General features: G+C 46.0%; 1 protein-coding gene and 1 long non-coding RNA gene across 2 annotated transcripts; one reads left to right on the top strand and one right to left on the bottom strand.

Moving 5' to 3' along the window:
* The first annotated feature begins 335 nt into the window (after positions 1–335).
* On the top strand, positions 336–6,765 carry LOC125436012. The gene is made up of 3 exons (XR_007244975.1): positions 336–441; positions 2,318–2,405; positions 5,128–6,765. It is a non-coding gene; the product is annotated as an uncharacterized LOC125436012 (long non-coding RNA).
* Positions 6,766–7,494: 729 nt separating this feature from the next.
* LOC125436685 (butyrophilin subfamily 2 member A2-like) lies at positions 7,495–16,795 on the bottom strand. The gene is made up of 4 exons (XM_048503899.1): positions 15,516–16,795; positions 11,745–12,149; positions 8,805–9,089; positions 7,495–8,358 (listed from the first exon to the last, which is right to left on the bottom strand). Exons 1-4 carry the CDS (start codon positions 15,574–15,576, stop codon positions 8,324–8,326), a joined length of 786 nt encoding a protein of 261 aa, XP_048359856.1. The 5' UTR covers positions 15,577–16,795; the 3' UTR covers positions 7,495–8,323.
* Positions 16,796–18,671: the final 1,876 nt, after the last annotated feature.

Raw genomic sequence — 18,671 nt, 5'->3', positions numbered from 1 at the left:
ACTCACCTGAGGAATGCACGTGGTGCTGTGGAGAAGACAGAATAAAACACACTTTCCAGCAGCATCAAACTCGGGGCTGATAAACCATATGGAAGACTCCCTCCGTATTACCAGTTGGCCCCATAAGGACTTCTTTTATTAATGTTGGCTGTCTTCACTCGGCAGCCGTTCAACTTGTAAAAATTCCAGAATGGTGCTCCATTCTTAAAAGCTTCAAAACTGTTTGTGACGCATTCTCATCATTGCCCCAACTAAATGCCTTCTAGTAATTCAGAAGCCAGTGACTGAGACCCGTGGTTGGGTTTTTTTGATTGCTTATTTGCTTGCTTGTTTTTAAGAAACCGGAAAGAGGAAAATCGAGGTGACTGTTCCAGTGGCAGAAACTCTGAATAGTTCCAAAGAAGATACGCCTTCCCCTGCCAGCAGTACCACCACAAGAAGGTAAAAACCGGTTGCTAGGGTTGAGATGTCCATTTACAGGCAAGGAAAAAAGAACACAACCATTTAAAAATAAGCCAACTAGTGAAGGTTCTACTTATAGCCTTCATTTGGATTTTACAAGATGTGAACGATCATAGCTTTTGGCTGTCGAAACAGAAAGTTTCGGGACTTACAGAGTTTCCGCAGGGCCTGCAAGACAGACCTGTTCTGCCAGGCGTTTGGCCAGCCTGGTAAAAAAAAAAAAACATCTACCATGTCATCTGGCCTCCTGTGGGCACAAGGGGGGGAGGGGAGTAGCCAGACGCCATCCACATTTTAAAATGGATTCTATTTTTATATAATAGATATTTAAATTATGTTTTAATGTTTGTTTTAACCTGTTGTGAACTGCCCTGAGCCCTCAGGGGGAGGGCGGTATATAAAACTAATAATAAATTTAAAAAATTAAAAAGTAGCTGCCCCAAGATTTCAGGTAGGGTGTTTTTTCCCCCATTTTAGTGTCGTCTGTAAGTCCCGTCTGTCTTGGAAAGATTCCTGTGCCTATTTCTTCCTAGTAACATAAGCTGCCTGCTAATTCTGCCATTACTACAACAGAAACAAAAATAACAGATGTATTGAAGTCCTTGGAGCCATATGCAGGCCTTTTAATTCGATGATGGTGACTTTTAACATTCAATTTAGAGCCAGTCTGGGGCCGTGATTGGACAGCTGGCCCAGGACTAGGAGACCTTGGTTGTTATTCCCACTTAGAATTAAGTTAGTTTGGCAACTTTGGGCTGGTCATTCTCACCCTAGCCTACCTCACAGAGTTGTCGTAGAGAGACAATATTGGTGAGGAGAACTTTGTACGCCACTCAGAGCTCTGCGAAGGAAGGGCCGGATCGATAAATTTAAAAAGATCACACCTTTAAAATATTCTTAACGCTCAAAGCCACTAACAATATAGAACATTTTTTTAAAAAAAATCAATAATGTAAAAAGAAATGAAGTTCAGCCCAAAGTGATACAGTTAGGTCCTTGTCTAGCGGTGCTTATGACTTTAGAAAAATAAAATTTAATGTGAAATCTTGTCAGGAGCTCTCTGGAAGTCTTAAAATTAGCGCTGTGTTCATCTGTCCTCTGGTTGGTGCCTGCAGAATAATAAATTATGAAAGGCTGTAAAGTACTTCAAACAAAAAAAGTGGGCGTTAGAGAAGCAAGATTTGACCATCATCATCCAAGCTGTGATCAGTGGGGGCTGGTGGGGAAAGGTGCCATCCCGTTGCAGCCGGTTAACATGATTCCATAAAGTTTTCAAGGCAAGGGACGATCAGCGGTGATTTGCCATTGCCCGTCGCTGCATAGCAACCTTGGAATTCCCTGGCGGTTTCTTATCTAAGTACCTCACTAGGGCCAACCATGCTTAGCTTCCAAGATCTGACAAGATAGAGCTAGCCTGGCCCATCCAGGTTAGATTACTGTAATAAGTTCTGCATGGGGCTGCCCCTGAAAATTGCCTAGAAACCTCAGTCCAGAATGGAGCAGCTGGGTTAGAGAAAGCTGGGGCTTTCTCCGTGGTGGCACCTTTCTTGTAGAATGCGCCTCTCCTTGAGGCTTTCCTGCTTGGTGGCGGCTCTCCGTGGAGATCTTCTCCAGCCCTCCTTCCTGTTCTCCTGTGCAATAGTATGCTTTGTGTGTGTCCTTTTACTACACTGTGGATCCTTTCAGTTCCTGAAACTGAATAAAGGCTGATTGGACTTCACTGTGCTGCTTTTGCATATCTGGGCCTTCCCTTCTGAGGCTGGATCACTATGTCTTTGGGTGAAGTCACAAACAGGGAGGCAGTTTGCAAGGAAAGCTCAAACTCTTCCTTTCTTCCCAACCTGTTTGCCTACAGATCTTCAGGTGCCTCAAGCCAGATGAGCCTACCGCAGAATGCTACGCTGGGGAATGCACCGCTGATACCTGACAATCGAGGGGCAAAGGTAAGCCTTCTGTGAACAAAGTTCAGTGGAAGTTTCTTCATCTGGTGGCCTGGCGCAATGAGAAGAGGGAGACCGGAGCTGTTCTCTCTTCATGCAGTCCTGATGCCCAGTTGTAGGTTCTTTAAGTGCCAGGCCTGCACGCTGCTGGCAGTCCCCCTCGCTCGGGGAAGCAAGCCCCTGCCTGGAGCAGAAAAATGCCCCAAGAGCTTGGAACAGGCAGAAAAACCGGCTTTGGTTTTCTCAAGGAGCTTTACACTCTGGCTGATTCAACTCCTGGTTCGCACTCTGAAGGTAGCATGGGATGGCCCCCTCAGATGGGTCTTCGGGCCTTTCCCCACTTTTCCCTCACCCGCCGTCGCTGCGCGCAATTCCCAGCGCGCGGCATCCCTGGCGCGCGCCTGGGCGTCCCCACGACCCCGCGCAGATCAAAAGGCGCCCTTTGCAAGAGCGCCAGGGATGCCTCGAGCTGAGGGGGCGCGACAGCAGCAGCGTCGGGGTGGCTGCGCTGTCGCCGCCCCTCTTGTGGGGAGTGCCGGGGGACCCCGCGCTACTCTCCTCAAGTAGCGCGGGGCTTAAGGTAAGTGGGGAAAGGCCCTTGATTCTCTATAGCTGATATGGAAAATCAAAAAATTCCAATCCCCCTTTGCGCACACACTGCTTTTAAACAGGCCGCGAGAAGAACAGAAATGTATCTGACCATCTCCATCGAGGAGCTGATACGGATCCATGTTTAAAAATCCAAAAAACTGAGATTTTTTTGTGGCGGGGGGGGGGGGGGCAGGTTCCACCCTGTTGCTTCCTTCAGAAGATGGCGACTGGCTTGAAAGGGGAACCTACAAAAATGGGCTCGCTGGACGCTAAGAGTGGGGTGGCTGCGTGACCGCTTTTGAAAGGGGTGGGTGTGGTGCAAACGGCTGCTGGAGTCTGGAAGGAATGACTGGGGAGGGGGAGGTCTGTTGGAATCAGCCTGGTAGATGGGATGAGGGCGGGGCTTGGGTGGAAGGGCAGCCTTCCCCTGGGAGCAGCTGCCACATGTGCATTAATGGCAGGGGACATGGAAAAGAGGAGAGGGGACATGGAAAAGGGCGGGGGCTGCAGAGCGTTGGCAAAAATAGGGTTTTTTAATTTTTCCTCTAATTTATTTGTTTTTAATTTGGTGAGGCAGCTGTTTTTTGAAAGGGAGGTTTTCTCCGGATGGTGCAACAGTCTGGGAAGGGGAGGCGTTAGCTTGGAAGGGTTGGAGGGCTGCTGGGATTAGACCACAGATGTCAAACTTGCAGCCCTCCAGATGTTATGGACTACAATTCCCATCATCCCCTGCCAGCATGGTTAGACGGTCTCTCTCCACCAGCCTCCCTATAACCTTTAAAACGGCGTTAAAACTCAGAAATTGTACAGGGGGCGTGTTAAAGTGCACGCCGAAGCATTACTTTTGCAAGTTAATTTACAATTAAGAGGTTTGGGAATTAAACAGAGCACATGCATTTTTTATTTTTCTTGGATTCTTGCTGGAGAAAACCCCTCTGGTAGCCACCTGCTGGTCAAAGTCTGATAAAACGCACACCCCCAGCCCAAATACAAGGCTGCCTTCAAACGTCAGCTGCTCTCAATGCACGCAGGCTCCAAAAATCAGTACACCCAAACTACCAGTTTTATATCAAATACATTTTTACATTACTTTTACATTAATTTCATATCAATTTTATATTACTTAAACCACCGGTTTTATATTAAATACGTTTTTATATTACATTAGATCACTTTTACTTTTGTATCAATTTTATATGACTTAATATCCATGCATAATATCTGGTTCTTGTGGTCTATTGGAAGCTTGAGGACTTCCCCCTGACCCCAATATCATTCTGTGAGCTTTCTCTTTTCTAACCTGTGCTGGTTTATAAAGTTTATTATTGCTGCCATTTTTCTGCAGGAGAAGTGGGATCAATGTTTTCATAGATCTAAACAAGCCATTTATGGCCATCAATTGTAATTCTGGGGAACCTGCAGCCCAAACCTGGAGCTTGGCAACCTAAAACTTGTTATAGTATGAAATACCCTACTCTATGAGGGCAGAAAGATGGGGTATACATTAGGCTACAGAATGGGAAAGCTACCATCTATGCTTGTTATGTCTATCTCTGTTGATTATATACGCTGCTATGATTATTGTTGCCTTATAGCTTATGATGTTATGATTATTGATGTTCTTGTTGTTTTTAAAGCTAGGTTTATAATGTTGTGTTTATTGATCCTCTGTTTATTGATGTTTTGTTGTTTGATGTTATGATTACTGCTATTATGCTATTATGCTGTTGTTGTTCACCGCCCTGAGCCCTTCGGGGGAGGGCGGTATACAAATCAAATAATACAATACAACATTACACACAGTTCTGAAAGGGCCCCCAAATCAAACCACACGTATTCCCACACAAGCACCACCCACCACGAACCAAAAGCATGCTCCTACAAGCCCCGCCTCAGAGCAAAAGCACCCGGAAGTCCCGCCTTATGCCACAGGAAGTCCTGCCTTCCAAGGGCCCCAAAACCGCGCCCCCGAAACTGTCAAATTTGAGGTGAATATTTTGTCTGTCTCTGGACTACTGGTCTCTGCACTGGCTAGGTATTGACTTATGTGGCTGTTGGCAAAACCTAACTCATTCAGCAAGCAGCAGTCTGGGGAGTGCCTCTGATCTTGCCCTCTTTTTGTTCCTTTCTGCAGGCCGAAAAGCAAAGAGAAGAAGGCTGGTTTGCCTTGTCAATGCACATTTTAGGTAGCCGCCCACCCAGCTAGATCACGTTGGTGTTCAGCTGGTTTTTACGGCATTCTCGTACAGTTCTGCAGCCCTTTGTGCTAGAATCTAGAAAACGTGTGTTGGTGAACTCTGCTTGTACGATTAGAGTCCTCTACATCCACTTTATGTGCTTCGCAGTCGGAGTTTATGTCCGAATCTCCAGTGAACAGAGACGGAAGTCTTGGATATCTCCACTCCAATGCAGTATTTGCAATCAACAGCATGGGTATCCACTTGTGGGTGCAGCAGAATAAACTCAGCTCCTTACTTCAAACTTTTGTGAACACTTCCTAATATCGCCCCATCAAAGTTGACCCAGTCGACATTAAGGGCACTGCTCCTATCAATTGCTCACCGTGTGCCACTTCCTCTGCTTTGTTGTGCTGGGGAACAGCATCCCACTGGTGGCAAGCAGTCTTGTTTAATGGCTCTCACCGGGTGCCCTTGATAGCCAAGAGAGAGTCCCTTCTGAGACAAATACCCAAGAAAACAGTTCATAGAGAAGTCCTCAACTGTTCTTTGAGACTCATCTCTGACGTATCCAGCAGAACACAAAATGAAGTCATCTGTACTTGAAAACTACTGTGTGCAGTTAATGGGTTGGATCCAGGGGAGGATTTCAAGGGGAAGATTTGTCAGTTCCTCCCATCCTACTGGAGATTTCCCACTATTCCCCCTTCTGTTATGGGGTGGGGTTGGGGTCTCATGTTCCCCCAGATGCAGCATTTTGGGCTGCAGCAGGAGAAGGGAAGTGAGGAAGTTACCCTACATGTGGAAATCTCTTCCGTCGGATATTTCCGTGGATTTGGGCTAATAGTTTTTGGAAGGGCCAAAGATTATTTAATGGTAGCATCATTGGAGAGCAAGCTGATTTTAGGGGGGAAAGGTTCATGCTGGGGGCACCAGACGGCTTGGAATAGCCGTCCACACTTGGAATAGAAGGCGCCATTTATTTCTGGTCTACTTCACCATCTGGTCTAGTCCTACAGCTGTCCTGGTTTCCTCTTGTTTTATAAGCCATGGGATTCACCTTGGGATTTTAGGCTAACAAAATTTCTCTTCAGTGGGAGAACTGGAATCCCATTTTCCAGATCGCTTTTAGAATTAATCTGCATGAGATCTCCCTTTATGATAGGCTTAGGGGCCAAAAACTCCCATTAAGACGAGAAGTCGGGAAACCTCCAGTTCACCCTTCTCTCAAGCTATGGCAGCTGTGTTCCAAATTGTAGGCAAGAACGTTCTAATTTGTGGGAGCAGCCTTTGGACTGCAAAATCAGGATATATCCGCCAGCATATTGGGATTTTTCCAGCTTCCCTCTATTAGTTGGGCAAAGACCAAGCAAAGCATTTCTAAACTTCTGTTTTCAAGTGGGACGCCTGATTGAAATGCCTCACTCCAAAAAGAGAATCTTCCACTGCGAAGCAGGAAGATCATAGTAAACGCATCGTTTTACGGTTGTATCTCTTGGATTGAATGGCATTGCAGCGGTATGAAATTGAATTGTTCGTCATTGTAATATTGTTTATATCTTTTGACATGATTAATACAAATAAACTATAAAACAGCAGCCTAGTTTGTTCAGATGTCCCAATGTGTATCTGATTTTATTCTTTTGCCATTTTGTTACAAACTGACGAGCAGAAGAAAATTATGCTTTCCTGTTTCAAAGATGTTCAGTTTTGGACATCTGGGTTTCCCAAAGGCATTTGTAACATCTGCAGAAAAGTAGATCGGTCAGTTCCTTGGGATACATCAGTAATTATGAAGTTCAGCTGATAGAATGGTGTGTGGGTTTAGCTAAAGTAGATGCAATACACTCCTCCCACCCAAAGAAGAAGAAGAAGAAGAGTTGGATTTATAGCCCCCTTTCTCTCCTGTAAGGAGACTCAAAGGGGCTTACAAACTCCTTTCCCTTCCCCCCTCACAACAAACACCCTGTGAGGTAGGTGGGGCTGAGAGGGCTCAGAAGAACTGTGACTAGCCCAAGGTCACCCAGCTGGCGTGTGTGGGAGTGTACAGGCTAATCTGAATTCCCCAGATAAGCCTCCACAGCTCAGGCGGCAGAGCAGAGAATCAAACCCGGTTCCTCCAGATTAGAGTGCACCTGCTCTTAACCACTACACCACTGTGCAAACCTGCAAGAGCCACAAATATAACTTCAACTCACATCAGAGCTGCCTGTTTATACTGTTGGCAGAAAGAAATCTCCTTTGGTCATGGTTTCCTGTGGAAGTTGGTGTTTGGACAGAAACGTTTCAAAGGGGTGTGGGCCATATAGGAGCGCTTTTTTTTCTTTTGCACTGACTGATCCAGTCTTTACTAGGTGCCAGTGACTTCGGGCGGGGGTCCAGAGGTGGAGCCAATACGTCCCACCTCCTGGGAAAGGATTGCTCTGGTGCTTAGCTGTCCTCATCCGCCAACGGAAAGCCCTTTCATTTGATCGAGGGCAGCCAATCACAAGCCCTGCCTAATAATGTCCCCCTCGTTCTGAAATCTCAGCAGGTGCCACGGCACTTGGGCACCATTTTGAGGGACCCCAGCTTTGGGGGCATTTACCCAATCAAAAGAGTTCTATGAATAGGCTCTATCAGAGTGCCCTTGATTGATTCATCATAATTCAACTAGGCATGAGTGGTGGGCTGTAACTTCTCTTTTTTGAATCGTTTGGAATGTAAACTGCAGGTGTGACATGCTGTGTGTTTACTTCTGTGGAAGAGAAGATCCTTGTAACGTTCTGCTTTCTGGGAGGCATTAACAGCTGCCCAGGCATACAAACGTGGCTGAAAAGAATCTTTGAAATTGGCAGCACTGGCTCGCCTGGCTTTATTTGGGCAGTCTTTATTGGTCTTGTGCTCAAAAACTTTTTTACTGTTCTGACTTGTAAAACTGGGAATGCACATTTGGGCGCTGTTAAAAACATTTCTGTTCCAGGCGTTTCTATTCTATCTCACGGTCACATTCAAATTCACCCCGGGGAGATTTTTTCCCCCTGCCCTATCTGTTATCTACGCTAGTTTTTCCTCTCCTCTTCTGCTACGTCTGCGTACAGTGCAAAGCTGAAGAATTCGGGTGGCAGAAACGGCAGCGGCCTCTTGCCTCGACGGATCCCTGCTGCTGAATTTCTAATAATGGTTGTACATATTATGATATTTTCTCTCTGGGGGAAAAAAGAAGAAGACATAATCATGGGATACAATCTGCCAAAGCACTAACCTGCCTGTTTGTTGTTGTTTTCTGCCTTCCTAGCATATCCTGATTATTAGCAACTAGTATATTCATACACAAACAAGCAGGGCATTAGCTACACACAGGAGCGTACTGCCTATGGGGACATGGGGGGTTGTATCATTTAGGACAGGGGTGTCCAACTCTGGCGCTTCAGATGTTCATGGACTACAATTCCCATCAGCTCCTGCTGGCATGGCCAATTGGGGCTGATGGGAATCGTAGTCCATGAATATCTGGGGCACCAGAGTTGGACACCCCTGCCCTAATGTCACCCAACAGGCTTCATGAAGAGCGGTAAGGGAATCAAACTGTTCTCCAGACTAGCGTCTGCCACTCTTAAACGACTACATCGTACAGCCAAACGAAAGGACTCACTTGGGACTTTGTGGATGGATCTCACAGGCCTGTTGAGTACATCTTCCTCTTCGATATGGCAAGTGTAGATCTCGTGGAGCAAGACGGGGTAATGCAAGATGGACACCACCCGGTGAGAGCCGTCCTGCTTCTCTTCCAGAATGTCTGTAATGGCGTAGCTGGAGATGTCCTCTTCTCGGCGGTTGTGCCAGGTCACCTTTGGCATGTGGTACCAGCCTGCAGAGATGCACTTGGCCACCAGGGTGTCGTTGACTGTGCTGAATTGCACCTGAGGCTCTTCAGCATCTTAAGGGGGAGGGGAGGGGGAAAAACAACACAATTAGAGAGTCCCTAATGATAGCTCGGGACTAATTGTTCCGGAGGATCTGAGTCGAGGAGCAGAGTTGCTCGAATGGTGCAAACTGCAATAACTTCACCCTTTCTCTCAGTAGTAACAGTAGGGTAAGAGTTTTTGTCAGCTGCACCTATCATGCGCCAAACTTTATTTTACTTTTCCACAGAGAGATGAGAACGTGCTCCTGGTTTATCAGCAGCAACCAGCAAGGCAGGATTCGCACACAGAACCATTCTCATTCCGCAGGAGGCTACAGTCCCCCCTCCATTCATCCCCTTTTCATTTATCACAAGTGTGCAAAAGCAGAAGACAACAGGGCTTGTTCTGGGCTACCACTGCCCAAAATCCTTTCTCCCACTTTTCCAATTTCTCTCAGCCTGCCGGCGTGAAGTGGAGAGAGGCGCATAGCTGCAGCCAGCATGGATTGATATCCCACCTCACGCCCCTGTACGAGACTAAAAGCCAGGAACACCACCTGATGTCCTTCCCACAGCCTGCGAGTAAATCAAACCCCAGCCCCTCCATTGTGGAGCACCCCATTATAAGCTTCTGGGTTTTTCTGTGGCTCAGCATGGCTAACTCCAACCTCTGCCTAAGCATCAAACCAGACATAACATCCAGTTTGACTCTAGGTGCTGCTTGAATGTGTTATATTAGAAGTTCGGCTAGATTAAATTTTCTTCTTAACGTTGTTTATCTCAAGTCCTGCTTCGCATGAGATGTTCCAGCCCAGTTGCAGTATGTCCAGGGAGGGGCTCAGGCATGAATCTGTGATGAACAAATGCAAAGGAAAGAGATAAACACACCCTGATTTCTGTCTCTACGACGTCAGAAGACAGTTTCATAGGGTGGTTGTGTCGGTCTGCAGAAGGAGAGCGAGAGTCGAGTCTGGCAGAACCTTAGAAACCGACACGATTTTCGGGTTATGTACTTTTGAGAATCCAAGCACCTTTGACTGAGCTGCCAGCCTCCAGGTGGAGCCTCAAGATCTCCCACTTCGATGACTGATCACCCACTAATAGAGATCTATTCCCCTGGAGCAGTGGTTCTCAACCTTCCTAACGCGGCGGCCCTTTAATACAGTTCCTCATGTTGTGGTGACCCCCAACCCTAACATTTATCCATTTTACAGATGGAGAACACTGATGCAGAGGGGTCCCGACCCACAGGTTGAGAACCACTGCCCTGGAGGAAGTGGCTGTTTGGAAGATGGACTCTATGGCATCGCACCCTGCTGAGGTCCAGCTCCAGCCCCCCAGCTCCCCACCCCCAGGCCCCAACCACATTATGTCCAAGTATTTCCCAGTCCATTGCTGACAACCCTAACTTTATCAGATCTGATGGAAGTGTTGGAAGAGAAGGACTTTATGATGTTTCCTGCCTCATCCTACAGAGGGGTTTTTACTAGATAGCCAGTGGCTAGATAGGGATCTAGGGATTGACACCTTTACTCTATCATGCTGGTTCTATCCCTTTGATGTTAGACTGATACTCTCAGGGACTTCCTCCCTTCCGCCTTCTTCTCAGACCTCTCCATCTTTTACTCTCTCACTCATGCCTAGGAGGGAGGATGGTGTTCGCGTAATCTGCCTCCCATCCAGCTTGGCTTAGAATATGATCTAGTGAACTCCCAATTTTACAGTGGTGGGATCCAAAAATGTTAGTAACAGTTTCCAATGATTGTGGGATTCAAACAGTGGCGTAGTGCCAATGGGACTGGGCAGGGCATGACGGGGGCTTGGCCAGGCATTTTGGGGGCGGGGCATTAATAATTTCTCTGTTACTGTAAAAAACTCTTACTGTAAAAAAAAGTTCCTAATTTCCAGCTGGGTATCTTTCTCGTCCATCATTTGAAACTCTACTCATAGCAAGTCCTATCGTCACTGCCAACAGAAAACAAACTATACTTCCTCTAATTGACTGCCTCGTCAAATACTTTTAATATTTTCAACACTTCTAATTTTGTTTTCTAGGAAATCAAAAGAAGGGATACTTTTCCTTAAAAACCAGGAACTTACTTCATATTTCTAAAACATGTTTTTGAAACAGCCCTAACAGGGAGAATTCATCCCGGCTTTCTACACCTCGCTAACCAGCCACATAGGAAAGCAACAGGGATCTTTATGATTTTGGACTCCAATGGAATCTCTACTTTAGCCCAAACCGGCAGCAAGACCCACCAGTAACCCTTCCTCGCACACAATAAAATACTTAGTCACCCAACTCTCGAACTGGTGAGAACCCGCTGGATCCCACCTTCTGCTCATCTGGCCTACCTTCTAATCCAGAAATGAGTCTACCGACAAATAATTTCACCTAGATTAGGAAAACTACAAATCCACTCCGGACTTTTTTTTTGTGCCAAAGCTCACTTTTACAAAGTTTCACACACACACATCGCATGCAAGCTTCCTCGCCTGTGTTGAGGCCCTGTGCATACCGGCTCGATGTGCAACGGGAAAACACACTACGAGGGGCTGTTTCTCCATTCAGGATGCAGGTTTGACTCTAAACGTCTTATACCCCCAAAATTGTGTCGGTCTCTAAGGTGCTACTAGACTCAAATCTCGATCTTCTGTGTCAGAAGGGTGTGCAAACGTTCCTACCTTCCACAATGAGTTTCACCTTCCTCTGTCCTGCCCCTCTGGAGTTCACGGCCTTGCAGATATAGAAAGCCTCGTCCGAAAACTGTACTTGCTCCAACATGAGGTCAAAGTTGCCCTCAGAAATTTCGTCGTCGTCCACCCAGATTCTCCCTTCGTAGAGAGAATTCCTCTCCTCCTCCTGCTCCGTGTTGTCCGCAAAGCTGTATATCAGCTTCGGGTAAAACTGATAGAAATCTTGGAGGGCCACGAAAAACTTGTAAAAATCCTTGTCCTCCACTTCTTGCTCTTCCTTGATATCTTCCCTCTCCCACGAGAAAGACAAGCCCTCGATGCCATCCACAAAAGAGAACCGGCAAGGCAAGGTGATGTTGTCGAAGGGACGGGCCTTTATTTCGGGCACTGCGTCTAGGAAATGGAACAGCCAGCTGAAAAATTCGGTCGCTTGAATTGGGAAGCCCTGATTCAGATCTCTGTTGCACCCTAACCACCCTCGACACCTACGATTGGAGTCTCCAAGGGATGCCTATGCATCTGCCAATGCTTTTTCTTATGCCCACCAAGTGTTTTTAGAAGGTGAGGCTTTTGCTCAACAAGACTTCTAATTGGCTATCTGAGATTTGATTGGCTGTGAAGATTTTTCAGCACCTTTCTTCAGCAGCTGCTGCCATCCCACACAAGGACCTTTCCCATGCACTGGAGATAAGCTGAAGCAACACTGCATGCCTGTCTCCTGTGGCAGCCATTTTGAGGCGGAGCCCAACACACTGTGTCCGACCTCCAAAGGCACCTGTTGGCTCAAAAAGGTTGGGGAACTCTCTCAGCTTCATCATCTCCTCCGCCAAGCATAAAAACAGTGAAGTATCATTCAAGCTTCTAAAAACACTATGGCCCTCCAGATGTTCATGGACTACAATTCCCATCGGCCCCTGCCAGCATGGCCAAGTGGTAGGGCTCAAGGGAATTGTAGTCTATGAACATCTGGAGGGCCATAGTTTGAAGACCCCTGTTTTAAAACAACCCAACAGACATCTAAAAAAGCACCTTGTAAAAGCTAAATATTATTAATCACCGGCTTATTACTGAATACGGCAGTGGTTCTCAACCTGGGGGTCACGACCCCTTTGGGGGTTGAACGACCCTTTCACAGGAGTCACCTAAGACTCTCTGCATCAGTGTTCTCCATCTGTAAAATGGATAAATGTTAGGGTTGAGGGTCACCACAACATGAGGAACTGTATTAAAGGGTCGTGGCATTAGGAAGGTTGAGAACCACTGGAATACGGATTCCCAAGGAGCCACCTTCTCTTAAACTATGTTCTCTTTCCCACTGACGACAAAGCACGTTGTTTCTCCAAATAAGGGGGAACGTGTGAGGGCCTCAGCGATTTGGAATGTGAAACCAAAGATCCACAGTACTCCAGTTGTATGGAAACCCAACCCCTGAGGAGGCCGAATCATTTTCTTTCATGGGGCTGAACGGCCAAGCCATCCATGCCATTCAGACATTTGAAGGCTCTGAAGTATTTCTTGATTATAATTGCTTCTAGGATTGTATTTGGCCATCTTTTCTACTGCAGGAAGAGGGGGCTTTCAGACCACCTGAGAGGTCCCACCAGGGATCTGAGGAGGGGCCCCTCTAGTCATGTGAAATCAGAACAGACTGGCTCTTTACCCTGAGGAAAACTTGGCACTGGGATGCAAATTTCAGGGAGAGGGGGTACCCGGCTGGCATCCACAGTGTCTGTGGCAGGGAGGGAAATTGGAAGAGGTAGTGGAGATGGAGTAGAATGTCTACAAATTGTATTTGATTAAGGAATATGGATGTTTGTATGAACCAAAGATTTGTAAGAATCAAAATGGGGTTTCTGTATAAGTGACTAGCAGGACTACATGTTAGCAGCAGGTCAAAAGGCATGTTAGAAGCTTGTCAGTGATTATGCAGGCAAGCAAAGATAAACATCTTTAAGATCTTGTCACAAAAGGGCCAACGTGACAGAAGACATATACATTTATAACTTTGTTTTTGGTTAGAACCAGCTATAGGGGATAGTTAAATGAACAGAGAAATGATAATGAGAGATTCATATTTACTGGTATTTTACTATAATTCTATTGTATTAGAATCGAAGGTATAATTGTGTTAGAATCAATGTTTGTATAATCTGTTAAAGTTAAAATCATTTCAAACTGGGAAAAGGGAAGTTTTATGATCCTAAAGAATGTAGGAATATCAACCTGCATACCCTAAGGAGATATCTCTCCTCAGGAGCAAACTTAGAAAAGGAAACTTGGAAAACAGGTTAGCCTTGAAAACCAGAAGGCAGAAGTTAGTTTTATTGCAGCCGTTTGCATATGGGCAGAGGGACGTGAGAAACAGCATGCAGCGTTTGAATAACAGAAGGAATGCGACACGTAGAATAGAGGCTGTCTTAATGTGACAAGGAGACAGAATTATCCAATGGGATTTTAAGGTTCATGCTCATAGCACGTGAAAGGGGTATGGATTATGTACGTGAGTAAGGGGATGAACTGTGACGTATGTATTCTTTATATCTATAAAAGACTAAGGTCTTTCCTATGGTGGGCATGTCTCTCTGTTGAGAGCACCCAGAAGGGGCGTGTCTCTCTTTGGAGAGCACCCAGAGGGGCTTACCTTCTGTAATCTTCTATATTCTGCTAAGTAAAAACTGTCTGTTTCTGATGTCAGATGTCTTTTGCTTTTTTGGGAATTTGTCTCTAACCTATCTTTTCTCAAAACAGCTGCGCAGGCCGGACTTGAGTTCTGGCCTCACAAGATCAAATGGAAAACAGGTAGGATCCAGCTTCTAGTCATTTAAACTTCAGTTATTAAAGCCTGCCCAAATCCAAATACTTTTTATTGGCATTATAAAAAGCTCATTATACAAAACAACAATTAATAGAACAGCAAAACTAATAAAACTGTATAATCTAAAACACAATGTTGTCTGAGCATGGTTTGAACTAAAACATCCATTGTTCAATGAGCACGCACATCACACTCTTGTATTTAATTGTGAATGCTGTTTCATAGCAAAACACAAGAACTTTGTGACCTTTCCAATTACAAGACAAGACTCGTTATTTAATTACAGGCAGGTTTTCTGTGGGTCCGTCAATCCTTCTTTGTTGACCAAAAAAGGGGTCAACAAGGAATGCTTGATCGTGCTATAAAAACACCATACAAAGTATGTGACTCACAGTTTCTACATGAAAAAACGGTCCTAATTGATTCCTCTTCCTAACGTTATTATGTGAAGAAGCATCAGAATAAAACAGAGGTTCATCTGTACAGGGAATGATCCCATTGGGACTCCTCGTAAGACAGAGTTTGCTTTGTTCGCAAAGGGATCAGCTGTTTGGCAGATGCCTCTCCCTGCCATGCACACATCTACACTCTTCTGTGGCTCTCAGTGCTAAACACAAATCTATCTGACTCACGAAAATGTAAGCGGATGAAACTTATCAGTGGGGTCGGCCTGAAAGGTGCCGCTCGGCTACGTTCCAGTTTTGAAGCAACAGACCAACCCAGCTGCCCACCAGGAATTACCGTGTAGATGTATATCCAATTATCCACCTTAACACTGGCTTCTAACAAGACCAGAAGATTCCACCAAGATCTTTTACAAGAAGAAAACATTAATGGCCTCACACTTCAAAACCAGGCAATTGGACAATCACTTATTCGAAACAATCACCACCCCATTGATTTGGAGACCAGAAGAAGAGAAGATCCCCTTTTTAGCTGCTTACCTGCATGGTATGTAAGCAACGTGAGAAGCAAAGGATAGACAAGGACCGAGATGGAAGACATCTTGGTAGAGAACGAGGATTCCTACACCTAAGTTCCAGTATCCCTTTCAGCCGTCTGATTCCAAACAGCTTTGCTGCTAACACTCTTGCAGGAGAGCACATCTAATTCCAGGAAGAGAAATAAACAGCTAGGCTATTGAGCTCAGGTGTGTCACCTGTGTACTTCCCTTCCACATCTCTAGCAGGGGAGAGGGAGGTGTGAACCAATCTGGGAGCTCTGTTGCCCTTCTTTTTCCTTCTTTCTGCCTGAGGGGAGTTCTGCAGCTATCTGGCTCAAACAAGGAGCAGGGCCACAACCTCACGGTGAGAATTCTCCACTTTGGGTCCGTTGTTGTCTCAAAAGCAGAGGGGTTGGGATAACAGCAGGCCCATAGCCAGAAAATATTTATCAGGGCGGCAAATGAGTCGTTTTCTGCTCAAGACTCAAGGTGGATTACACACAGTGGTGGAATTCAAATAGTTTAACAACCGGTTCCGGTGGTGGGATTCAAATAATTTAACAACTGGTTGCTTACAAGCGCCATTTTAACAACCGGTTCTACTGAAGTGGTGCGAACCTGCTGAATCCCATCACTGATTACACGGTATAAATCACATAGCATGCGAGATCTCTAAAGCAATGCAACACGACTAGAGTTACACAGATTCAAAAAGTGAAAAAAATGATCAGACGTGCTACGTCAAGCAATGCAGAAAATGGAATCGCAAAAAATGAAAACAATGCTCGCAAGATCATGAATAGCATGTGCTGTGGCATAGACTGCAATCTTATTCTTCTATTAGCTTCATGAACATGCTCTTGTCACGATCAGTGCCTGTTTGATCCTGCCATGTCTCCTGTGTCCTGCCTGGGACGTGGGAACCTTTTTTTTCTCATTCCCCCTCCCTACTGTGCTTATGTTTTTCCGCTTTGCTTTTCAGGCCATGCCTTATCAGCTCATTAGACACCTGCTGTTGTAGCTCTGATGCTAACGTGGAGTGTAGGTTGTTTTGACAGTGGGCGGGGAGGCGGTTTCTTCTTCCAACTGACCATGGGACAGGAGGAGTGCCATCTCCCCTTGCGAACTGGTAAGCAGAGGTGGAGTGACGTGACATGGGTAAGGTGACCAGATTTTCACCTTTGTAATGTGGGATGCGCGCGCACGGAGCCGCAGGAGCGCACTGCCTTTTGCGGCGCTCCCCGGTTTCCCGAAACAGGGGAGCGCCCCAGAAGGCAATGCGGCAGCCTCCCGCACTGCCGCACTGCCTTCTGGGGCGCTCCTGTTTCCCGCCCTGTGACAGGGCGGAAAAGGGGAGTGCCCTAGAAGGCAGTGCGGCAGCTTTAAAAAAATCGGGAGAATTAAAAAACCCCGCAGGACGCAGGACAAATTGCTCAGAAGCGTGACTGTCCCGCCAAAAGTGGGACATCTGGTCACCTTAGACATGGGGGATGACGTGGGATATAATGGTGGCTGCAATACTGGCTGTGCTTAGTTCTGGCAACAGAAGTCTAAATGTTTATTCCTGATGCTGTTTCATAATAAAGAAAACAACTGAATGCAGAGTCTTGTTATTGAACAGTCCACGGGCACGACAGCTCTCCTGAACAACTATTTTACATAGTTTGCAGAATTAAAGCGGTGTGGGAGCCTCTCTTCCAATTAGACACCTGAAATTGCAACAGCCTTATTTTTCCCATATATTTTCGGCAAAGGAAACAGAAATCTCTGTTGCTCAAAACAGTTTTTTTCAAACCAAGAACACCTATTGTACCATCTGTAGTTAACTGTCCTTGTTTTGTTTCTGAGTAAACAAACTGAAGTTGTGATTTTCCGTACCTAAGAGTGGAGAACAAATTTGATTTAGTTCTTTTCGGAGCTCTCTCAGCCCCACCCACCTCACAGGGTGTTTGTTGTGAGGGGAGAAGGGCAAGGAGATTGTAAACCCTTTTGAGTCTCCTTACAGGAGAGAAAGGGGGGATATAAATCCAAACTCCTCCTCCTCCTCCTCTTCTTCTTCTTCTCCTTCTCCTCCTCCTCCTCCGAAACTCTTGGTTTGTGCTGCAGTTCTATGCTCGAAACTTAGCTATTGTTTGGCTATAGTTAGGCACCTGCCCATTTTCTTACAGTATTAAGTTTTTAAACTGATGTCAAATGAGACTCCCAATATTCAAGTCACAGTTATAAAAACTTTAAAAAATGATTTACAAGTCAAACACAAAACTAAACCATTAGCTCATGGCTTCTAATGGTGCCATCCAGAGGTGGGATCCAACCAGTTCTCACCACTTCTCTAGAAGTGGTTACTAATTTTTCCTGAGTGCCGAGAAGGGGTTACTAAAGCAACCTCTCTGCCCAATAGGGACTGGAGGCGCGTGTGTGCAGCAGCGCCACCAGTGGTGATCCAAAGTGTTCTGAAAACAGGTTCCTGTTATGATGGTGGATTCAAACAGTGCGCCTACCGGTATGGGGCGCGATGGGGGCGTGGCTCACCTGGGCGTAAGCATTGCTGGACGGGCTGTGGCAGGATGGAAGCCGCCAAGGCTGGTCCTTAAGCGGAACGAATGCACGCGAGAAGCGCGAGGGCTGCCACGCTATCACCGGGTGCACCTCCCAGATTGCCTGCCTCTGGCGCCGCTTACTTCTCATTGAGGAGCGGTGGAGGGGCGTAACTAAGGCAAAAATCACGTGGCAAAATCACCAATTAGTAACCCCCTCTTGGCACACACAAATAATTAGTAACCTACTCTCGGGAACCTGTGAGAACCTGCTGGATCCCACCTCTGGGCCGCGCCACTATTTGAATCCCACCACCATCGGAACCTGTTATTAAAACTTTTGGATCCCACCACAGGTGCCATCCAACTAATGCGTTAAGATCGCATACAGCCATGCATTTTCTGTGGAATGGCCTTTTTGAGGAAGTCAGGAAGGTTCCTACATTTTTTGTCATTCTGCTATCTATGGAAAGCAGAATTGTTCAACAGGGCATTTTTAGAAAGCAATAGAGCTACAAGATAATTACATAATTCAGGCAGGAGCTTTTATAAAAGCAACAGGACTGTGGATTACATCACTGCATGTTATATACTATCTTGTTTGCTATACAAAGCGGCTA

The sequence above is a fragment of the Sphaerodactylus townsendi genome, linkage group LG07 (assembly GCF_021028975.2).
Source record: "Sphaerodactylus townsendi isolate TG3544 linkage group LG07, MPM_Stown_v2.3, whole genome shotgun sequence".
NCBI lineage: Eukaryota > Metazoa > Chordata > Lepidosauria > Squamata > Sphaerodactylidae > Sphaerodactylus > Sphaerodactylus townsendi.
The sequence above is the reverse complement of the archived record's forward strand: the minus strand, read 5'-3'. Positions and strand labels throughout refer to the sequence as shown.